Raw genomic sequence first — 25,735 nt, 5'->3', positions numbered from 1 at the left:
AATGGTAAATTATCGGAAATAAATGTAATGTGGTAGGAACTGCCACATCGTTCTAATAATTTACAATGTTTGATGCTAAATTCGCTTGGCACGTGTGGAAACTGAGAATTGCATATAAAACCTTCGAGGATAATATTAATAAGCAAAATGTACTAATTAATTACAATTTAATTAAACGTGGATGTTAGAAACTGTATTATAATTATATTAATAGCTAACCATAACTTAAAAATATTATTAATAAGGTATATATACGTAAATAAATATGCTGCTTCTTCGGTTTAAAAAAAAATAGGCATAAAGCCTGAAGCTATTCGTTTATTAAAAAAGAGAAATTCAAGCTGCAATGTAGAATTCTGATGCTAATGATTGAATATGTATTTATCCCAGCTCTGTTATCGACTTTATAGCTTTATACTTGATCTTGAAGGAAGGATTGCAGATAATATTTGTAAAGTATATTTGCGAGCTTGCTGACTGGCATCCTGATTAATTGCTTTATTTGATCGAGTAAATGTTAATTGATTTCATACGTAGGTATACATATAGAATAATTCTATTCAATGCTTTTTTTTTGTATTTTTGCCATTATCTATTTACGCATAACTATATTTATGGTGCTACATTGTTGTAAGACAAATATTCTTATTAATTTTTGAAAAAAATTAATATCGAATAATTTTTTTGAACGAAGATATTTTAAATTGCCTTATTTTTCTTATACGTTTACTAATAATAATATTTTGCCTTTTTTCTTATAAGTTTATTAATATATGAAGTATGCTCGTAATTACTTACGCTACTTAATTAATTATATATTTTCAGTTTTTTAAATAAAAGAATGTCAGCCGACTTGTTTGCAACAAAATTAAAGATAATTGCTTATAAGTTTGTGATCGGGCTATTTTTTTTATCAGGTTCAAGTCTTTATTATGAAGCAAAAATTTTCTAATTTTCCACAGTTCGTGGACAAGAATGCTTCCTCATTTTAATATACCATCATACATAAAAGATTTGGATCTATTAGAAAAAATGTGGACCTAGTTTGCGGCCCTAGCCTGCTCGCCGCTATCGATTGTCCTATTTCAATGAAAAATCTCAAACGTGAATTTGAATAACATCTATGATTTTTAAAATTATAATTAGACACTGGTAGATTATAAAAAGTGAAGAGATTGTGTGTGTGTAAAAACTCAATTAACCGCTAAAATTTAATATAGAATTATTAGAGCTAAATTAGTTGCCGGAAGCATACTTAATATCTAGTAATTAAGCTATTTTCAAAATCTTTTTAACAATGATATAATATTCCTTAACACATAATATATATTTATTCTATGTTAAAAGATATTTAATTTGTCGTATAAATGATATGTTATTATATTACTAATTATAAATGTATATTAATTTGATTATAATTCAATTTTATACATTTTTTTAAGAGTTAAATTATGCTTGTGGATTTAGAATAAAGCGTAATGCATAAATAAATATGAATTTTTAAATCTATTTGTATAATAATTTATTGACTATATTACTGAGATATTCTAAGAACTAATTTTTCTTGAAGAATCTTTAAAAAAGTAATAAGATTACATGACAGATTTTTGAAACAGCATTCAAATTTTTTAAGCTACTTTATCGGAGAACGTGTTGATTCTCAGCTTGACCTCTTTCACTTGAAAGCTTAATAAGGCCGTGAACATCGGCATGCTGAAATGAACACTAACGGGTTTTTACGTATTTAACATGTCAAAAATAAATTTAATAAACTTAAAAAAGTATATTAATATTAATAATTGCTATTTCTAATACATATGGAATATAAATTATAGAAAAAACTCAATACAATTCTATTAAATACTTAACTTACATTAGATTGAACGCAACATTTTGTAAATAGTATATAAATAATGAATAAATAAATTTTTTGAAAGTTATAAAAACTGCGACAAATATAAAATTAAATCTATCATTTTAAAGCTAAAGTTGAGAGAGAGAAAGAGAGAGGTTTTGCTAAAAGGAAGAAATATGCATCGCATAGGATACGTCACTTTATTTAACAACTATATTTCCTTGTCTTTTTTACAAAAAAGTGCATTAATGCGCCGGCAGCACCATTAACATCTCGTTTTAACGCGGAGTTCTGCATTGTACTTCTACGAAGCAATTTTGTACCTGTGGCCTGCTCTCCAAAGAAAGATGATATACGAATTCAAACAATGCCAACACATTTTTGCAGTAAAAAGAGCGAAAATAATCCACAATTTACTCCTGGATCTTCCTCCTTTATTTAACCCTTAGCTGGCACACTTCACCAGAATCACATAGCTGGTACACTGGGGCCGTTTCAGACCCCACCACTAAAATGCTTGCTGCGAGAAAGCTATTGATTTTTTTTACTTAAAAAAATTCCAAGATAGTTTTCGATTGTTGTTTTAACAGATGTTATAGGTTATTTTGATAAAATGTAATATTAAGTATGAAAAAAATTGGAGAACGTAAAAAAAAACGAAAAAATTCACTCAAAAATTCATAATTCTTCCATTTTTTATGTTGAAATAATGTTAGGAGAGGAAGAAAGAGAATATAGGAAAAAAGAGCTTATTTACAGAGCGCTCCACGTTTCTGCCAACTCCACGGCAAGCACTGGAACGAAAATGTAGAGATACCGAGCAAAAAATGGGAATCCTATTAGAGGAAAGATGGACAGCCTAAATGCCAACGGCAACAACACTCGGGAATTCTGCAATATTCAGTACAAACATTTCGTGGCACCGTTCGGAGGTACGATCTTTGTGTGTGTGTGTGTGAAAAGATTATTCTTCACGTTCACATCATCTTACGTCACTTTAAAAACAAGTGCATTTTTAATTTGTTGCGCTTTTCAACCGTAATTCAATTGGACTTGTTTTTATTTATAGTAAAATTTAAGGCCGTCACACACAAAATGCATAACGTCGCATAAGCATAGCATAAGACCGTTGGACCAATGAGCATCTTACGTAAATTAATATGGCGACATTATGCTGGATGCTCATTGGTCCAGCGGTCTTGTGCTATGCTTATGCTACGCTATGCATTTTGTGTATTATAGCCTTTACTTTCGCGCGTGCACATACATAAAGAAAAGATTATTTATAAGAAACAACTTATTTTTTTATTTTTTTTTGTCACACAAATTTGGAATTTTTATATAATGTCAAATGCACTTTTCGGGAATTGAAACAAATTTATAAAGAATCTAATAAATTACATTCGCATGCATATATGAAAGAACATTTTGTAAGATATTAATTTTTATAGTCAGCCGTTACATGAAATAAATAGGTAATGGAGTAATATTGCTGAAAAGTATTGAAAAAATTTTTTTATCATTATTTAATTAAACAAAATTAATTTTATATAACATATAAAATATAAATATAAATAAATATTACATTTTATAAATTTAAAATAATTTTGTTTTAAATAAAATTCAATTATTTATTTACCTTTTCAAAATGCAGTTTGTCAAAAATCTTTCTTTCTTTGATATCGGCCTACTAATTTGTATGTTTAATATCAGCTGTAACATTGTCGTCTTCGTGTTGCGGAGAATATTCCGCTGCTCTATTTTTCTCTATTTTTCAGAGCTCTGGTGTAATCCAGTATGGGATTCGTTGCTCTGTTGGCCGCCAACGAAAGCCTCTACCACGACGAAGCAGCGATGCCCTTTCGTGGATGGATTCGATACGACCAGTAAGTAAATGAATTTTCTCCCACACAAAATGTGGGTCTCAATCTTCCTGATAGTCCCTAGCGTTGCCTGAATCGACAATAGGTGATTGCGGATATTTGTTCGTTTATCGTAATTTCGACGTCTGTTGCATAATAATTTCTACCATTTTACTTTCGAGGCATTAAAAAGAAATGATCAAAACCGAATAAAAATTTCTGCGTTAAACACAATCAGTGGATTCTAAAGTCGAAAATATAGGGCAGATGTATAAAGCCAGACCATAGTAGGGGAGACCGGGGCACCATAAGCCGAAAAAATTCAAACTCTGAAAAGTACTTTTAAATATAAGATTTTTTGTCTCATTTTTTAAAAATAATTAAAGCACTATGTATATTTTAAAATTTATGTAGCGTATTTGGTAAATATTGATTAGTTTTTGAGAAAAAAATTAAAACACATTTTTTGAGAAATGACCCAAGGTGCCCCATGCCCGGGGCACCATGCCTGCCTTTAATGAAAAACAAGGTGAATTTAACGTAACATATTTCTACAAACATTTTACTCGGATAAATTTTAATCATTATTATAAATAGTTTTATGTTAACAAATTTATTACGCCACAGTAATTTATGTAAAAAGATCATGAATTTAAAATGCACATGTTCTGTGTTTTACTTCTATTTTGCAATAAAATTATATATTGCCTGCAGAATTAATTATGCCGCTTGTTAGGAACAAATTATAACGACCTAAATTAGTTTACAGATAAAAGATACGATAAAATTGTTAAAGCATGAGACCAAAACCACATATAATACGGCAATAAATGACAGCTGAATAAGTACATCGCGTAATCTGCACTTGAATAAGGGATTTTGCCGTAGCTGCAATATTATGCACTGTAGATCCTGTTGCGATAGGTATTAAGCGATTATTAATTTCAAGTAAAATCTCGAAAAATCGTGTTTTTAGTATATGATTCGCGTTTTCTAGTAAATAAAATGAATTTGTAACAGCGACGATTAGTTATGAAATATAGATGCATTTCCAAAACAAGCAAATATATGTTTTTATCGAAGACTATTTGTCACAAAAACTTTTTAAAGACCTTTGCGCGTTATATTGTTCGGAAATATCGAGCATTGGAAAATATATGTATCAAGATATTTCGTGAATTTTCAGCAGATTGTATAAAAATTTTTGTTAATTTTTAATTTTTTTAATTTTTTTAAATTTTGTTTATTATTTTTGTTTATTTTTATTTATATAGCTGAAAGAGTAATGATTACTGACTTTACAAGTTCCGATATTACTATATTAATATTTTATTTAGGCGGTACAAGTTTTTAGTTAAAAATATCAGAAGCATCGATACTTATTCGAAACATTTTGCATTGAACGCGACCAGAGGTATTTGCATCTTCGACGTAGAAGGGATAAGTGCAAAGAAGTTTTCTCCGTCCGAGATCTCGGGGCGATTTCTAGCATCGTGGAGACAAAGGCTTAAGGCGTCCTCTCTTGAACCACTTCGATCGCACTTTGATTGCATTCGATAGCGTGACGGTGCTGCAAATGCGTCGTAAGATGAATTTCTTAATTGTCGATATATTACTACGGTTTCTTTCTCTCTTCCCGTTAAGTACGTACACGAAGCTTACCCTAGCATCTTTTATTTTTTAACTTCCATCGTGTTTCGTCTTTAAGGGACCAAGTTAAACAGGAATGAAAGATAATGATTTTCGGCGCGACTCGGAAACGAAGGATCAAAGCGTTTCTATCCCATCTCGGTCAAAATACTTTCACTTTTTATTTACGAAAAATAATTGATTGTTTTATGTGGGTAAAAATATTTTATTTCTATTAATTGTAAAATTATAATATTAGAAATTTTGTGAGAAACTTGATGCAATAGAATGTGCACATTATTAAATTTAATAAACTATCGATTAACGAGATGTCACGTTTAAACGAGATGTCACGCAACACTAATTAAGTAATATAAAGAGAAAAAGAAAATTTGGCTTAATAATTTTATATAATTAAGTTTTAAATTAGATCTGTTTTATATCAAAATTAATCGACATATATAAATATAATTTTATTATTTATTTAAAAAAATAAATAATTCATGTATATTATCTAAAATTAAAATTTGTGGAGCTGTTAAACGTTTCGCTCAATATTTAATTAAAAGGCCGAGAAATGTAATGCGCACAATTTTTTATTTATTATATATCTCTCATCTTTATTATTTTTTCTTAAAAAGAAATGGAATAGTAGAAGATAAAAAAATCACAGTTTATACGTTTGTGTGTACTCGTGTACTTGTATCTCGGCACTCTTTCGATCTCGAGATCTGATTATCTCGAAAATTCTTACGATCGACAACATCCATGTAAAGATAAATGTATATGAAAGAAAAATTGTTACTTTTTAAATTTCATGATACAAGGTGAAATCTTAAAACGTTAAATTGCGGATGCAATGTTTCTAATGACTTGTTTATAATCTTTAGAAAAGAATCCCCAAATAGCATTGCCCCATTACGTAGTCATTTCGCATGTATATGTGCACAACGTATTGAATGGTATGAGTATTCCAAGTATGGAAAGCGGCCGTCGATTGCCCTTCAATTTTCCAAGAAGGAAATCTTTAAGACGATAGCGGACAGAGAGACTACGTCAGAATCTTCTCTATACTTCCTTTAATCTCGCAGAACATCTATCGAATGCGTTTTTCCGTTCACCAGGATTTCGTCGTATTTTAACGTAAAATGCAAAATAAGATATTTTCAGCTTTGGAGTAAATCGGACGTAACGCTTTTATCAAGGGTGAAGTCGGTGAAAATATACGTTTTACAGTAATACGATAATCGCAACTCGTCGCGTCGCGTAAATGAGTCGGTCTCGCTCCGCGTGTACTTGACGCGAGACACTACCGTGTCTCTTGATATCGAGATTGTGAATGATCGATTCTTGCTCGCCTCAGCGATTTTTTTCGAAAAAGAGAAACGCTTTTATAAAGAGACACTGTTATCGAAAAAACAGGGGAGCGGAAAAAAATAGGAATACTCCGAATAAAGTTTATAAATTCAATGACTGACCGATAATTATCTGATATCTTCAACAGTTATGCAGTTATACCGTACAAGCATACTCAAATTATATATTATTGCAAACTTGAGCACGTGTCAATTGTTTAACATTGTTACAATCCAGTAAGAAAAACATAATGTTGGAATAAAAATGTGAGATGCTGTTTTGGCCAATCAAGTGAAGATGCGATTGACATTTCCAGCGGATGGCATTTTGATCGGATTTCCATGCCTTTGTGTATTTTGCATATATTTTTCTAGAATCCGTGGAGAAGAAATGCGGTTACAATGGACGTTGGGAGGCACAGAACGGCACAAACATGAACGAGGAATTGTTTATCGGCTGGGCAAACTATACTACTTGTTTAACGCCAGAAATGCTGTGGCTTCACTACAGAGTCTACAACAATAATGTTGAGGGCGAAGTAAGTTTTATCGCAGACGTTGGATTTAAGTTAACGAGCTACAATGTGCCAATCTCTAAATTAAGCTGAATTTAAACAGTTATATATGTGTAATTATGTCTAAACATCACTTTTTAAATAATAATTAACTCACTCAATGTTGTGCCACCATTCAAATTATTATTATTTCTTCGCTCTTTCTTTTCTAATATTCATGAATAAAAAGAAATTTGCTGCTTTTTCAAATTCCTGACGAATCACGTTTCGTCAGGAATTTGAAATAGCAGCAAATTGAGTTACTCAATGTAGCATTTAACAAGAAACTTTATTTAAAAACGTCGTTCGTCAAGAATTTGAAAAAGCATCAAATTTCTTTTTATTCATGAATATTAGAAAAAAAAAGCGAAGAAATAATAATAATTTGAATGGTGGAACAACATTGAGAGAGTTAATTATTATTTTTAACAAAAGATTAAAAATTGATTTATTTTTATGTATAGAAACAATACGCGCAATAAAAGCTTGTGCTTTAATCAGAATTGATTTTAATTCAGCTTTTTAAAATTACTAACAATCAGTTTATTTTATTTACTAAAAATTAATAAAAATTATATATTCTCTAAAAAAAATTAATAAATATTTTTATTTATTTAGCTTTTAAATTTTAAATATTAATAAATATTAATTAGCATCATTATTATTAAATTAATTATCAATTTATTTACATGTACTATTTTGACTTCAAAGGCTGTGTTTCTTTGTCGACTGTAATGATGATGCAAATTGTGATCACATTGCCTCAATCTTTCTCTCTCTTTCTCTGTCTCTTTCTTTTATTTAACCAGTTCTTTCTTTTTTATTCGAAACGTGTAGTTCTACGCAACTCGGGTTTTGCATTTCATATTGTTTATAGCTATGTTTCCATATTTACTGCCAGTACTGAAAATCTATAGTTCACATCACGTGTATCATAAATTTTCAGTATTGACAGTGAACATGAAAATACAGCCATTCTCTTTTCCGAAAGTATGAATATTTTTGCATATTGTTCTGTATCTTGCTGCCTGTATCTGTCTTTGTACATATATACTTAGTATTTTTTACTTTTCCGTTTTGAAATAGATACATATATTTAAATCTTACATGACATAAATATTTAAATTTTTATACTAAATTAAAATAGAATGTCATCGTTACATGAAAATCAATTTGCTAATAACTCGCATCTCTTGTGAAGAATTTTGCGAATCTCTGCAGCGATAAAATATATCGATGGAATGCAAATATTGTTTTATTATATCGAAACACAGACAAAGTTTTATCATATTCGACTGCTTTGTGTCTTTCCCAGATGAAAATGGAAATAGCCGAGAAAACCCGTACTCTGGAGTTTGTTGGACTGAGCATATCTCTGGTGGCTTTGCTCGCATCCCTGGTGATCTTCTGTCGATTTAGGTGAATATTTTAAAAAGCGATATTTCGCGCATTTTAGTTGTATAAAGGAATTCTGTTCAAATAAAACAGCCCTTACATCTTTTCTCGAAAGAAATAACTCGATTTTCAATTCGACTTTTAACATTACAGAACTCAAAGCGTTCGCGACGAAATCTTATTCTGACTTTTCTGTATATAGAAACAATTATTTATATATGTAGAAACAACTATCGATATTCCTTTAAAAGGAGTTCGACAGGATTTCAATAAAAGTACAATTTCATGTTTATATATTGTAGTATAATATACAATTATTAATTACATTTAGAGATCATTAATCCAGTAAAATATATTTGCGCAAAGTTATATTCGGCGTACGGTTATAAAGCTGCTGTTAATTTGCATAAATTTACATTTTAAAGAACAGTGCGACTAAAATTAATGCTAAGCAATTATTGCGCCGTATTTCATAGATCGTTGCGAAATACGAGGACCAGGATTCACAAGAATCTCTTCGTCGCCATGGTGGTACAAGTGCTAATCAGATTAATGTTGTACATAGACTTCGCGATCTATCGTAGGAAGCCGCACGGCGCGCAACGAGGAATAGGAAATACCGTAAGACACAATGGGATTACTTCATTTTTATAACTGTGCGAAAGAAAGAAAGAAGGCGCGCGGAATTATTTTTCCGATCTTCCTCGCGAAGATCTAATATTATTACACTCGTTCCTCGATTTATACAGATTATTCGTTCTACGTGGTTTCTTTTTACGCGACAGAAAATCGTGTAAATAACACGTGCCTTATTTGCACGAGGTGCAAGAAAAGTAAATTATTACTTGTGAGAATAAGTACAATCAAGTGAGAACTTTTGGCTTACTATTGCCTTACTTGGATATATAATAATTTCAATAAATACTATATAGAAAGACATATTTTCTGACCGCGTGTAAAAAGTACCACGTAAATCATCAAGGGATGAGTGTACACATATATTTTTACGTTTTCATTTTTTGTTTCCGCCGCATTGTTCCTTAATATAATTACGAGACGAGAGCGATCTCGATAAATATTACGCATTTTAAGACGCAGCCTCTTTGCAAAGCCCAAAAACGAGCGGAGATGCGATTTTATCAAAACCAAAATTAGACCCAGATTAAATTCGCTAGATTAAATTCAAACATCAATTATTCTGCGTCGTGTTTCCTCGCGCATACAGAAATGGCTTATATGAGCTTACTCTGCGCGAAACGCAGATTATATATTTTCCGCCTCCTTTATAGCCGGTGCTGTGCGAGGCTAGTTATGTGCTGCTGGAATACGTTAAGACCGCAATGTTCATGTGGATGTTTATAGAGGGTCTATTTCTACACAACATGGTGACTGGTATGTACCTCGGAAACAGAACGCACTTTGCATATATATTGCACAAAAGGCGCGTTAAGAGCGTTAAAAGCGTGACATGAAAGAAAAGATGCGGAAAAGAACGTCACTTGAGAAGAAAATTAAAAGAACAAGTTGGCTGTGATTTTTAGCACAACTTCCATCATAGAAACCGGTGAAGAAAATATTGTCGACAGAAACTAGCTGTAAAAAAAAAAACACTTTAATTCGGATTTTAATTTAACGATTTATCATATTCGTAATTTCGCATTTCAAGGATTATGATTTTTCAGTGACGATCTTTCAAGAGACGTCTTATTACCGGATGTACCGATTTGTTGGATGGGGATGTCCAGTGCTGATGACCTCAGCTTGGGCTCTCGTTATGGCGTTTTATTATCATCCAAAATCAAAGTGAGTTTTTGATTGCAGAGAGCATGTGAGACCAGTGTGTGTACTATCACTATCTAACATGTTTTAATCACGTGTCACTCTTAATCTTAATATATTGATAAAAACCTTTATTTTCCAAAAAGTCCTATAACTTCGTAACTCAAAGCATTGAAATAAAATTCTATTAAACTAAATGTGTGTGCGTATCGAATTAAAGAACATTAATTATCTCTCTGTGATTATTTATTTAAATACCACTCCGAGAATATTTCACAAGTATGATTTATTTGACAATTATGGAATCCCTGTTAAAAAGAATTTGTTCTGCCCGAAATAACAGTTAACATTTTTGATAAGTTAAATTCAGTGAATATATTCAAGTATACATACGTCGTATACTTTATGGATAAATATATTATATATATCGAAATATTAGGTTTCTCAGATGCTGGTCGGGGTACAATTTATCGTCCTACTTTTGGATCCTTGAGGGACCCAGATTCGCAGTGATATTGGTGAGAAAAACTTACAGTAACAAAATTTTAATAACCGATTAAAGAAGATAAAATCGATTACGCATATTTTAAATTATATTATATTAATATACATATAAAAATATCCGTGAACTTGAAGACTCATAGGTAACTGCAATTATTTTTATATTAATAATTTCTCTATCATATGCGAGATAAATAATAAAACTGTATACGTAATAATTGGTACCTTGGAAAAAGCTATCGGGCGATTATTTTTCGGCGATTAAAAAACGTATAATTGACATTGTATCTAATAATCAATTAAAAATTATCAATAAGTTACTCTATTTCATCGTATTTCTTCTCGTTATTTTCTTTCAGCTCAACTTTTTGTTCTTGCTAAACATTATAAGAGTGCTCGTGGTAAAGCTACGGCAAAGTCATACAAGCGAGATTGAACAAGTTTTGTAAGTATTGTACGCAAACAGCAAATTAAGATTTCTGCTAAAGGATCAAGTGCCAAGAATTTCAGACATGTTTTCGAATCTCGGAATTTATAATTTTTCTCGCGTGTTTCTCAAAGTGTTCCCAGTTAATCAGTCAGCTATCTCGTTTAAATTTTTCCGCATTAACAAAATCATTCTTTATTTTATTTAGAAATATCAAAATTTCCGCGTCATATAAAGGATTTATTGATTAGTCGCGTTCAGTATATTCCGCTTCGATTATTCACTCGTTCCGTTTTAATTAAACTTTTTATTCAATTAAACAATTCAGTTGAACACCCCGCGCGTTACTCTCGTTACCTCTAATTTAGTTCAAATTTTACGAACTTTTCATGTTTGATTTTTTTTTTGCACAAATGACTGACATGACTGGCAACTGACGAGCGTGCATCACGTCGTTATAGGAAAAGCAATTCCGATTTAAAATAATCTTTTTGCTGCACGTAGGAAAGCCGTGAGGGCAGCCGTAGTACTATTACCATTATTGGGCATCACTAACGTGCTGTTCATGATCGAAGCCCCGTTGGATAATGTAAATAAGTTCGCTGTGTGGTCTTACTCCACGCATTTTCTGCGATCGTTTCAGGGTCTCTTCATCGCGACGCTTTACTGCTTTCTTAACGGCGAGGTGAGTCGATTTCGTCTAAAGGCATCTCAATCGCAATTGAAATTAATATATTATTTAATCAATCCAATTCAGATTTACTAGCTGGTATACTACTCGATAACCAATATAAGATTATTTATTTTCCACTTGTTTTTATAGTTAATGTTTATTAAATCAATTATTAACTTGTTATAAACTTGTAACAAATTAATTATTAAATTTTGAAAAGATAATGACTTATAAGTAGTTATTTATAGACAATAACTTCTTTAAAATTTTGTAAACTTATCTACCAACTCAGTTTTCGAAAATAAGTGAAATATAATAACTGCAAATTATAATTTTACTCTTATTCACCAAGTTTTTATGATAAAATCAAATCAAATCGAAGAATCTATAAAATTAACAATTAAAGATAACTAATATACGGAAAGCACGAGCGATCCAAGACAGTCTGTATTACTTTCATTATCGTAGCATAATAAAAAAGATATAAAGGTTTATTTTTTATGGGATTAATTATTAGATAATTATTAGATAATTTGTATTATTATAAAGAAATAGGAAGAGAGACATGAGAGAGCTTTATATCTCTCTTTCACTTAGGTAAGACTGGCCTTGGATAAAACTATTGCCGTTTATCTTTCTCTGAGAAGAGGCGACTTGCAGACTAGAAGACAGTCAACATTTATCGGCTGTCAACCCCAGCGAGTAACTTCGGGTAAGTGTGAAAATCAATCTACTAATTTAGAAACACAAATATTTCCTTGAAAATGCATACTACATCAGTGACGAAAACATTCAGACAGCGGGCAATTTCTTCTTCAACGAGAACCATATCCCGAGCCTCTTAAAAATCGATATTGCATTATTATCTCTCGAAGACATATTTTCGTAGAAAAATATATTCCATTGAGCAAATTCTATATAGAAAAATGTATAAATTCCGCCCTGGGTTAACCGAAGAAATGATGTAAACGGTCTAATTGGTATTTGTAAATTACTCACATTTGCAATGTGATCTGTAACGACGAAATGTAACTCTAGTAAATTAAAATTCTTTATAAAAAAAAATATACGAAATAAAATAACTTTGGTAAAAAAAAATAACTTTGGTAAACAATTGCTGTTTTATTCGACACGTATTATCACGTACTAAAAATGTTTATTCTTTCTATTAAAATTTTGTTATACGTAAAATAAACTTTTTAGTATATTAACAGCTGTGTTATCGGAACTACTGTATTTACGAGATATAAAGGCGATTGCAAATGTGTAACAGTTATTATTATACAAATTCGCATTAATGCATTAGGTAACGAGATAACCGATCGCAGCTTATTATCGTTGTGGAAATCGAAAATCTGTAATCTCGGATTACGAAGTATATGCGTATAAGCCGATAATATATTTTTATTGAAAAATATTACTCTCTAATGTCGCTGATTGATCAGTGCTATTAACCTACTAATGAGATGATTAAATACAGCTGGAACGAGCGTGCGTTCTCCTCCTGGCGCTCGAGATGTGATACACGTTCTTTGATATTAATTAATTCTCATTAATTGACTGCACACGTAAACTCTTTATAAGTTATATTGAAAAAGAGGGCCGATGACTCAATTATTTTTTACAAAAAGCAATGATAAATTAGTTCTTGAAATCTTTGAGAATAATTAACACCTGTATCTTTACATAATGGTCGCAATAATCGAGCATTGACATCAATCTTTTGATTGGATTTTTATTTCCTGTCAATGGGTTGATGTAGTTTATTATTTACAGCGTTAATATTATTTTTTCAGAAAAAGGTAAAAAAGACACCAAGTGCCCTCACCAATTGAACGCGAAACAAATTATAGCTTAAGTGATATCTTCGTATTTCCACTCAAGAATCTTCCTGCTTCAATTTAAGTGATAGTATCTTTAATATTAAAAAATAATAATATCACAAAATTGTATTTTTTGATTTATAAAAAAATATTTAACTTAATTCTGCTAGAGTTTAAAATATCTTAATATGATTATGGATATTATATATTTTAAGCTTTAGCGCCAAGTTTCTTGTGTTAAATATTTTTTTTACACATTAAAAAGCGCAATTTTGTGATTTATTATTTAAAGCATTAATATATAATGATAGTAATTCTTAGGGACATTTCCACCCGAAAATACATCTTCCTCATAATACCGTTAAATCTACATAGAATATTCTTCTATACCAATATTTATTATCAATTTTATGTTACTTCGAAAACGCCATACATAAAACACATACCTTATAATACTCATTATTATCGTGATTAAATTTTTTTAAGGCTAAAAAAATTTATAGCCTTAAATCGATATAAAGCGAGCGACACATTGATGCTATATGGACAAAGATGAAGTTAACAGCAAACATAACATTAAATTATTTTTATTATATTTAAAAATATAGCGTAAACGGATACTTATTACAGATATTTACTAGAGCCATGATTAAAAGGATGAACGTACCTGGAATACGACACAACTAGATACAAAAAAAAAACAATAACTAAAGCTGAACAAATTTTGATCGTTCATAAGGCCATAAGCCAATCGAGAGCAGAAGAATACGATTAAAGCTAAAATGTCGGTTGATGCAGATCATCACTTAGCGAGAAACAACACGCGTCTGAATAAAATGCAAAGAAGTCGACGAAAAGGATTCGCACATTTCCTTTTAAAATGTCCATAAAGTAGGGTAGAGCGGGATCAAAAGTAACGCGGGGCGAAAGTAACAACTCAAATATCTATAGTTATGGGCATAGATGCGAATGCTTCTGTTGATTAACGGATGAAGCTGAACAAGCTATAACGTGTCTCAGAACGCCTGCGGCCTGGGTATTGAGTGGACGTATGCAATAAATAAAATGTGTTTTTGAGGCCGTAAAGTAGTTTCTTCCGACAATCTTAAACTTTTAATATAATATATCCACTGCAAGTAAGTACTTTTTCTTTTAGGTTATATTTGAGTTTCGTTATTTTTGCTTATTATAATAATTATTACTTATTCATTTTTGATATTTTATTATTAAAAATTTTAAGTCAAAGTTCAAAAACATATTCGGGACGATTGTAACAACTGTGATTCAAAGTAATTTTTATTTGTACTAGTCCTTAAAGACATTGTGTTCCTATCATTTAAAAATATAAGAACAAAAAATGTTTATAATTAAATGAACAAAGTTAATGTTTTCTATAATTGATATAAAGAAATTATGTTTTAATAGAATAAGATTTTATTTTACTTCTTTTGTATAAGAATATGAATATTTTAGTTTGTTTTTGTTAATATAAGAAAAATTATTATTTTTCATTGAATAAACATTTTTTATTTTGATTATTTAAAACTGTTACTATCGATCTCCTATAGTGTTGCAACCGACCCGTAGTCGGGGGCGATTGTAATATTTTCCCTCGTTTATGTTTTTGATTAATAATTCTTATTTAGTTTATCACAAGATTTAAATAGGAGAATTTCCATAAAGTGAAATGATCACATTAACTTAGGGTATCAAGAATTTTTCTTTTACTGTAATATAGTTCTTCCACAATCAAGTTCTAAAGTCAAATTGTTACTTTTGACCCCACTCTACCCTATTTTAAAATTTTCCTTTTTTAACATTAATTCTAAATTGCTTAATTAAATACCATCTTAATATTACATCGTGAGATCGAACCACTTATAACATAGTGTTCTTATTCAGAAAGAAAAGGGCAATTAAGCGATCGATCGATTTGACGCCGAGGGAAACTTAACCGATGTTTACTTCCCACAGAAAAACATTTGCATGACACTGTTTACTCGAAGTCCGCGCAAACGCAGTTGTCCTTTCTCATATCGTGGCAGTTTTATATACTTCATTCCAACGTGTACACTCGCGCGGTACCTTCCCTCTTTAAAGCGTCGTCTACAATGGCAGCAGGAGTATGCAGTAAGACGTAAACAGTAAGCTATTGACCAACCACAGTCGATTATTCTTGAATTGTAAAAATCCCATTAGTCAATAACTTACTGCTTACGTCTTACTGTATACTCCTGCTGCCATTGTAGACGACGCTTAAGAGTAACGTTGATTCTTCGGTCTTACTGTCGGTCGTGCTGATGTCAAAATAATCTAAATCGGCTACAATTATCGCCAATAAAGTACTAAGCACTGCAAAATGCAGGTCTTAGAACACGCTACACTAGCAAAAGTGAATGAATTTGAATGAAAGAATTTGCCTTCGTATTATTATTTAAACATGAGTCATTAAAATACTTTTTTAACAACAAGGGTATATACGTCGATTATTAGGACTTGAAAACTATAAATTTGTGAGTCGACTATCCAAACAGTCCAATGGATGGAAGTGCGGACACTTACAATTAGTAAGACAAAATACAATAAATTTACTTTTAAACTTACCTTTTATATGAAAATAAAAATCACTGTTGGATATAATCGCATCACTCTTGCGTGGAATACACAAAGGTGAAATAAGATATCGATGCCTTCGTTAGCTAGAATGAAATATCTCTTATATGTCGTAAATCACAAATAAATATTCACAAAATATTATACGTAATATACAACATAAACTTTTACCGTAGCAAAACATACTAAGGATAATATAAATATTCCGCCTAGATGTAAGTTGACAGTTTTGCTACCTCTTTGCAAGAGAAACAATATTAGTTTTTGTACGTGTAATGGTGCCATGTACCACCGAACATTGTAACTGTGTGAATTAAAAACTGCATAAAAGCAATGCATCTAAATAATTAAATAATAGAAAATACATTTGTAGCATGTATTATTATCTCTTACGCTGTGGAGAATACGTGGTCATTGTGATCTGTAACTTCTTGCCCGACATAATTGACTAGAAATATTAATACAAAGAGTACACCTACAGTTAAAAGGTGTACTATACAGTCTTCGATATTATCTCCAAATGTCGTAGAAATCTGAAATATAATCCGATTATCATTCTTCCTACGTACAAATCTTTCAAAATTGTATAAAATCTCGGTAATTTTAATATCGTAAAATATGACACTGTTCACGCCAAAATACGTCTAATAATAATGCGAGAACTCACTCCATAAAAATTGGTGCTCAAACAAATCACACAAGCTGTTATTAAAAATAATATTGATTTTTGGAAATTATCAAATAGATCCTTAGAGAACCTTTAAAAAACATAAAATATTATTATTTATATTATATTGCTATTAGTAGATAAATACTAACTTGATAGCTTTACGATGAATATCTACCGCCAGAATCATTTCTTTATACAATATAATCTCGTCCTTTAAGCTAACAATCATTTCTTTATACATTATAATTTCGTCGTTTAAGCTAACTTTTTTCACTATATTTGTCATCAATGCTTTCTCGATGCGGTAACTATAAATAATTTTCTTATAATTATATAGTATACATATAATCTTATTGCATGAAGAAAAATAATTTGCTAGTATAACATACGTTTTGTCATTTTGTTATTTAGTTACTTGGAAAGAAAAAAACTTCTTAAAAAATTAATTTGTTTGTAAAAGTATTTTTTCTAATCTATAAAACATTTCCTCAAAAAATTAAATAACATTAATTCCTGTTCTACCATCAAAAAGCTATTGTTACAATAATGATATGTGTTTGCTAAAGATAAGAATATAATGTTTCACGAAATTTTTTCTGATAGACACAATTTTCAATTTTATTAATGAAGATTTTGCACAAACGTCAAACAATTTATTATCTTAAGGAAAAGTTTATTCGTATTTACATAACATATACGTATGGTAACAAAAGCGAATTTAATACGATAGCAACATTATTTTCATGTGTAAATTTGTGCTAAATGAGAATAATTTTCAACAAATTTTTCGCAATTACGCAACTGTTACATTTATTCACATTTATTTTTTTCACCTGGCGATTCTAAACATTCCACAAACATGTTTAATGTAGGCGAAGAGCCACATTCCTGTCGCTGTCAATATCATTCCTCCTATAAGCATGACTGTATAGACATGCAGTAGAAGTAAATAACCATATTTTTCTTGGTTAACATAGTACACAGGCACTCTGTTTTGTAAGTGGTGATACATTTGAGATTCGTTTATGAAGACAACACCAGGAATGAACGCTAAACATATGATAGCATTAGCAGCAGCTGCGTTGCCGAAGAAAAACACTAGGAATGTTTAAAAAAATAATTATATAATTCATTGTTTTTATTGTTATATATCGTTGATATATCGTTGATATATCCTTGATATATCCTTGATGTGTACGCTTCAAAGTTGTTCACTATTCTTAATTTCTCTCCTGTATTTTTACAAAACATATGCTGTAAGATGTTGAATTGCTTAACGTTCCAATTTTTCTGCACTTTTCAAAATAATATACCCATATATAGGGTTTTACAATCGGCCCAATACTGAACTAGTATTAATTATTACACTGACCCAGTATTGGGCCAATTGCAAAACCTTATATGGGTAATTAAAATAACAATAAATACGTTATTGCAAAAATATATTTTTATTCCGTGTATTTATTATTTGTCATATGAACAAATATATTCGGACATATAATTTTATTTATTATCGTTATAAGTGTAAGAAAATTAATCTCAAAGAAGAATAGAATTACCCCATTTATGTTTGCATAACGACTGGGTTATAGCAAATTGGTTGAAAATGTTGTTTACCGGCAAAAAGTAAATTTAAATTGTTTGGATTATATAGAATTCAATGGATTCATTGAAAAAAAAATAACAGCCATATAATAGAGGTATTAGAAATAAAACATGAATGCAGCTGCAGTATTATGATTTGAAAAAATTTATCAGGCAGTAATGTTGATTTACTGTATTAAATGTAAAGTACTACGGACAAAAATTAATAAATATTTTAACTAAATATTTCAACAATTCTGAATACATTTCTCCTTAAAAAATCCAAAAACCAATTTTTGTTACGTAATCATCATCAAAAAGTTGATCTAAATCCTCGTCAAACATCTTAAAAACTATTAAAAAAAATATTTAAAAGTAAGTCAATTTAAAAATAGTAACGCACTTTTTTAAGTGTCAAGTTATTAAAAGTGACCGAGTATCCTTTCCACAATAATTTATAATTTTACCTTATAAAATCTATTCCTTAAAAAATATAAGTAGTTTTTAATAGCAAAGATAATAAAAATATTAATAAATATTAATAAACTATTGCTTTATATTATAAAATTGCGTCAAAGTTTATACTAATTTTGCCAATTTTAAGATTTAGCTAGTGTCCGAATATTTTAGTATTATATTTACGATTATCTCACACACATTGGCAATATATACTTTTTAATAATTTCTTGAATCTACGAAATAATTTGATATCTTTTCTTTTTCAACACATTTACATATTCAGTTGACTTATTGATAACGGAATTATATAAAACTTTGTCGAAAAATGATTGTCCTAAAACATTTGATCAGGTACTATATGTCTAATTATATTTTTTATATTTCAAAATATGATATCTGGACTTATTTAGAATAAGTAAAAATGATAAAATAAATTTATTTAATTACAATAGTAATCTACTCTTCTTTGGCAATATATATTAAATATCAAGAGAAATTGTCTTACATATTATTATGCCCGTAAAACGCTTCGCTTTGTTTCCATATTTCTTTATGATAGCTATTTCGTTCTCATCTTCTAGTTCGTCACAGATGTGTTGAAGCTCTTCCAATAATCGCTTCACCTTTGGTATCAACATTTTATTTTATTTTTTGATTAGTCTCGTTGGAAATTTGGAAAAAAGCTATTTTGTATAAAGTCTGGCTTATCAAAAATATTTATTCTATACATTATTTATATTATTTAATTGCATACAGCAAAAGACCAACTTACAATTTGATTGTTAATTCGAAACGAGTTGTATTAAATTGGATATATAATAAAAAGTGATGCGATTGAGAGAACCTTGATAGCGATATCGATAGTGCATTTGGCAGACACAAACACTGCAAACTACAATCGATACTTATAGATTTATTTTAAAAAAATATTTTTTTAATTTAAAAAAGCCTTTTTTACGCGATTAACTTGACTGCAGATATAAAATAGCCGATTGTTTTTTTATATACTATAATAATGTAATGAGCAATTCATATCACGGAAAGAACGGTTTTGCTGAAGTATCTAAAAATTTAACTAGATACAGATCTGACAAAATAATTTTATTGCACCATCAAAATAATTATGTAGATCAAACTGATTGCTAAAATGTCAAAATTTTTTGCAGCATCATCATACTTCAGCGACCTACTATAACTATTTTGTTGACAAGAAAATTATTTTCAGACCTGTATCTTGCTAAATTTTTAGATACTTCAGCAAAACCGTTCTTTCCGTGTAATTCTTATCATATATTATAGCAATTGTATAATAATATACTCTTTCGCAAAATTGATAAACTATATCGAATAGATTATGAAAATAACAAACATACATCAGATGGACAGACGATCGTGAAATTGCATTCAAAAGAGAATTTTCAATCGCAAAAATCAAAGTTAAAAAATTATAATATAATTACAAATTTGTTTACGAATTTAAATGTACCTGGGGCACAATAAGGCTGAACCAAATTCCGAAAAATAACATCTGCTGAAGCTGTACGAGTTTGGATTGCTGATAAGGCCATAACCCAATTGCAAGAAGAAGAATCTGATGATATCTAAAATGCCGCGCGACACTGATCATTATTACTATGCGAGAAACGACACACGTCTGACTAACACAAGAAGAAATCAACGAGCATTTCTTTCCTTTCACAAGATACGGTGGTAGAGAAAATACTACTGTGAAATCAAAACACTCGCGAATTAATATTTCTGCCGGGAAGGAACGGGCGATCGATTGACTTGACACCAACAGACATTCAACAAACGTTTGTTTCCCACAATGCCTATAATGTTTTAATCGAAGTCCGCGCAAACGCATGGCTGCGTTGTCCTTTCTCACGACGCGCGATGGCCGTTTCACGCGCGGGCTTCACACTTTATTGTCTATTTTTGAATGACACGCTTGTTGTCCAAGAGGAACATCACTACTGGCGTTGCGCACCAACATGTTAAGGCTGCGTTCGGAAACTTTACTCGGGTGACTCGGGTGCACACCGCGTCGTTCTATCTTTGTTATTTACTACAAATTGTACAAGAACAGAACGACGCTGGTGTGCACCCGAATAAAATTTCCGAACGCAGCCTAAGTATCTAATTATTGTTAATAAAAGACGGAATATTGCAAACTGCAAGTCATCGAAATGTCCATACTAGTGGTATCTAAGAGATTTAAATATTCTCGCAAATCATGTAAAGAATTGTGTTAATAAGTTTCTTTCATATATTGTACATAACATATACAACTGACATTTTATACGCACCACATGTTTACTTGTTTTAAATCTTACCTACTCTACTGCAAATTGTAATACGCTGCCAGATGATATGTTTTACGTCACTGTTGCATAGATAGAATATACATCGGTGAAGTAGGATAACGATGCCTTTGTTAACTAGAATGCAATGTGTCATACAATACTATCTCTGTGCCGAACATCAAATATACACAATATATTAAACGCAACGATATAGAGTGATTTTTTTTACCGTGGCGAAAAGTTTGATGGAAAGTGACAACACTCCACCAAGAGACACGCGAAAAGTTTTGCTGCCATTTTGCAAACGAAATAGTATCAACCTTTGTACGTGCCAAGGTGTTATCTGCACTGGTGTTACGTGCCACCGACCATTGTATCTATATCATCCATTGATACAATGCTTGCTCTGCAGAGTTCTTTCCCAAGCTGACATTCGCGTTTGCGCTCCATAGAGCGTTATCAGAGTCGGTAAAAACCTCCAGTTTTGAACTTCCACTTGCGCTTTCATTAATTGCACTAATGTTTCACATTCTAATCTGAATAATAAAAATTATTAGCTTCTTACACGCATTAAAGTCTACAATATTTCACATTACTAAAAAACCCCTCAAATCGACCCCAAGCTATCGATCAAGCATACTTAGAACTTGATCCGTTCACTCGTTATTGAGATCTCAAAATCTCGAGTACTCGCAACTCGTGCGTTCGCGTAAAAGAGTCCGGTGCGTCTCGCTCCGCGCGTACTTGGCGCGAGACACTACCGTGTCTCTTGATCAGATCAGTGGAGCAGCTAACCGTATTCGAGCGTTATTACATTATTATAATATTATAATAAATTGAATTCATTCCTTTTTGGAACATCGACACAGAGAACTTATGTACCGGCGATATAATCTTTCCTGCATTTATAGATCCTTTCTTTAAATTCTTTTCTTAAATTTCGTAGAAAATTTAATTTGTACAAAATTTAGCTTTGCTGTAAAATATGAATAAGAGCGTTTTTCCAATGTTTGTTGTTCGTATGTAGTGATCGAGGTGGAGGAGGAGGAAACGAGACCTACCGAGTTGTTAAGGCTGTGCTTTCGCGGCGGAAATATCCCGCCACCGAGTCAGTCTGTCGAGTAAGTAATAATTGAGAAAGGCCGGCGGCGATCCGCCGATCTGTCTGTTCCCCAATCTTATATCGTTCCACATTGTGTTATAGAATACAGGAACAGAGAGACGAGAAGGGTGAATGCGCACTTTCTCGAGGTATCTAGCTGCATTCCAATGTATTAATGTTGTATATATAGAGAATATAATTGCTTTTGTTGATAATCGCTCTAATTTCGTTCGCTTGTTTTTCGTGCAAAGAAGACATTAAGTTCCTCGTCGTACGTTGGGATGAATGATTCTAATAAGCAAGCAATTGCGTAGCAATTATTTGTTAATGCACCATTTATTATAAATGCAACTTTAATATTGTTTGCATTTTTTATCTATCTGTTTCTTATTTTTTATAATTTGACGACTTTGATTTAATGAAGGTTAATTAATCCGTTATTTATACTGAGGGATTAAAATATTGTTTTATTCATAAATATGCGTGCAATTAAAAAAAACGTGATTAGTAAACGCTGTTGCATGTGTTTAACTGAATAATTCAAGAGCCAAGACATTTACATATTACTTAATCTGATATTATTTACACGGAAAATGTTTCTGCTTAACGAACAAATATTTTTGTACCAATACGAAACAAATCTGTCTTTTGCCCTTTGTGTCTCACTTTACAGAGCGAGGAAGTTCCGGCGCAGGAAATGGCGAAAGGAAATGACAATGTATTAGAGTTCTCGAGATTACATCCAGCCTATAGATACTTTTGATGTAATAGCTTTTGCTCCGCCGCTTCTTATCTTCCGTTTTGTTCTCACACACACACACACACACACACACACACACACACACACACACACACACACACACACACAGTATCTTGATGTTTCCCCACGGAATAACAGGATTTATATAAGCATAATCCAAGCAGATCACTTCATCCATCGTTTTATAATTAGAATCGCTATGTTACGGAATTAAAATATCAAAAGTTAAATTTGCTCAAATCGAATTTCACTTTGGTATAATTAATCTGGAGGAACAATCGAATTTTCGATTAATTCTTCGATTAACCGAATTGATCGATTCAGGAAGAAACGTTTTCGAAAGTTTATCTATCTGTTTAATTTTTCAGAAGTTGATCAAAGGCAGCCCTATGATTTGTAATATAATTTCGTTTGAAATTACATTCTTTACATGTGTTTTGCAACTTTATGCAATTTTCCTAGCCAGGAAACTTGGATAATTCCTACAAAGAGCGTCGTTACTCCACATTTCAGGACGGCAGTCTAATCGTAGCAAATGCGTGAGTTTTTCAACGTCCGGCAGCCAGCCTCGAAGTAAAATAATTCCTTGGATCGTGGAGCTGCCGATGCTGCATTCGGACTTCCGATCAAAGGAGACGGATTTTCCTTTGACGCAGATCCGCACAGTATGTGTCACGTCACAGTGAGAGAATTTCTCATTAGGGTCTGACCGTACGTCAAGCTGAATCTTCAAGTCCCGTGATGCGATCCACATCTTCTCTTGTAATTTATGTAAATTAGTGACGTCCAAATTTGTCTAAATAGATTGTATATTTCAAAAATTTCTTCCCCGTCGTGACTGAAATAAAGCGACGTTTTAAAATGGTTTTAAATGAAACATTAATATCTATTATATTATCTTATTGGCTTAATTATATTATTGTTAAAATATTCTAGATCACTTTTACATCTCTTTTTAGCTGAAATTATATTGCTATACCTTATTGAATTTTGACAATGTTGGAATTGCAACTGTATCGTAGAGACAATTATAATATGAATCATACTTTGGACATCACTGATATAATCTATTTGTTAAATAATTATACTGAGGCTACATCAAGTAATGCGATTTTAAAGATTGTTTTGTAAATTAGATCAGTTTAAAACCATTTTTTGATTATTTAGATCTTAGCAAAAGAATTAAAAAATTGCAATTATTTTAATAACAAAACTGATGCGAAGATATTTTATTTGTTTCTCAGTGCAAATAAAAAAATATAAATTAGTTTCTGAAGAAATTTTTGTTAAAACAAAACGCTTGTAAATTTGTCTTAGAATTTATCTCTTCAGTAATCAATGGCTCTGTTTAATAAATACTTAATTGCCTTTATTAAGCACTCAGTTTGCTTTAATCGAGAATGGTCTAACGATAAGGAGAGCAATTCGTCTTTTTAATCATAAAAAACTTGAAGCGGGGAAAATCGATCGTCGGAGTTCACAAGAAATGGAAATCCGGCTTACTAATCGCGAAAGATTAGTCCCTACGTCAAAGGAAGCTATCAGATGCAATTTAACCTTAGCCGGCTAAAATTGCCCGCTCATTATCCGGCAAAATCTTGCTCTTTATAACACTCATAATTAGTGCGCGGATCAAACGTTTGAACACGAGCAGCTAAACGGCAAAGTTTGAAGGTCGCGAAGCGCTATTAAGAGGCTCTGCGATAAAAGAACTTTATGGTACCCTACGGTTAATTTTGGTCTAAATATCGCTAAAAATAAAAAGTTCAGAATTTCGACTTTTTATCCTGTCTAGCATTCCAGCTGTTGCTTTTTCGTATATGTGTTGACATCGCGAGACTTTTAAATAAATTTTATTTCCTACCAGACACATTAAATTTGTAATATGATACTCAAGTTCGAATTCGAGAATCGCCGAGCCTATCTCCGGTTTCGCGAAAGGCAATTATGTGACGCCAAAATACTACTCATTTTCTTGCCGCGAAGATTCTCTCTGCAAAAGAATGAACGAATAACTGAATAATTGAGTTCGGTTATTCAGTTTCAATTGTAAACTGGCATGAAAATGGATCGTCAACGATCCGAAACCCTTGAACGGTTTTCCCAATTGCCGTTAAATTAATTTGCAGGATGTTTGTATAATGTACCTGTTATTATCAAATAAATTATTAAAATTGCAGATGAAGTTTTGTATCATAAAAGAAATTACTCGCTCATTCTTGTATATTAATATCATATTAATGTTATGTTACGATTGCACATCTATCTACCATATAATGACGTTATTTTCTTTCTCTGACCATCTTATAGCGTTAAAATAATCGTAAAATCTTTTCAGGTATATAAAATGGATTTCACTTTAATAATTTGTCCAATTTGAGTTAGTCG

The 25,735-nt window shown here is 31.2% G+C and overlaps 1 protein-coding gene across 9 annotated transcripts in view; it reads left to right on the top strand.

Annotated features, from left to right (window-relative positions):
* Pdfr (Pigment-dispersing factor receptor) overlaps window positions 1-25,526 on the top strand; it is a 28,250-nt gene extending 2,724 nt beyond the window's left edge. For 3 of the 9 annotated variants that reach the window (XM_071706542.1, XM_071706541.1, XM_071706543.1), the window contains exons 3-16: window positions 2,615-2,787; window positions 3,634-3,741; window positions 7,077-7,240; window positions 8,571-8,674; window positions 9,127-9,271; window positions 9,940-10,042; window positions 10,333-10,453; window positions 10,869-10,947; window positions 11,290-11,375; window positions 11,862-12,042; window positions 12,628-12,742; window positions 22,513-22,606; window positions 22,690-22,736; window positions 23,861-25,526. In XM_071706542.1, coding sequence (XP_071562643.1) covers window positions 2,706-2,787; window positions 3,634-3,741; window positions 7,077-7,240; window positions 8,571-8,674; window positions 9,127-9,271; window positions 9,940-10,042; window positions 10,333-10,453; window positions 10,869-10,947; window positions 11,290-11,375; window positions 11,862-12,042; window positions 12,628-12,742; window positions 22,513-22,606; window positions 22,690-22,736; window positions 23,861-24,033 — 1,602 coding nt within the window. In that variant the 5' untranslated portion in view covers window positions 2,615-2,705 and the 3' untranslated portion in view covers window positions 24,034-25,526. Of the gene's footprint in view, window positions 1-2,614; window positions 3,742-7,076; window positions 7,241-8,570; window positions 8,675-9,126; window positions 9,272-9,939; window positions 10,043-10,332; window positions 10,454-10,868; window positions 10,948-11,289; window positions 11,376-11,861; window positions 12,043-12,627; window positions 12,743-12,826; window positions 13,132-13,826; window positions 14,313-22,512; window positions 22,607-22,689; window positions 22,737-23,260; window positions 23,352-23,860 lie in introns of those variants that run through there. The other 6 variants (XR_011718185.1, XM_071706540.1, XM_071706546.1 and 3 more) reach the window with 6 other exon arrangements.
* Window positions 25,527-25,735: the final 209 nt, after the last annotated feature.

Source organism: Temnothorax nylanderi, unplaced genomic scaffold (genome assembly GCF_030848795.1).
Source record: "Temnothorax nylanderi isolate EJ_2023f unplaced genomic scaffold, tnyl_v1.0 TNYL_tig0052_pilon, whole genome shotgun sequence".
NCBI lineage: Eukaryota > Metazoa > Arthropoda > Insecta > Hymenoptera > Formicidae > Temnothorax > Temnothorax nylanderi.
The sequence above is the reverse complement of the archived record's forward strand: the minus strand, read 5'-3'. Positions and strand labels throughout refer to the sequence as shown.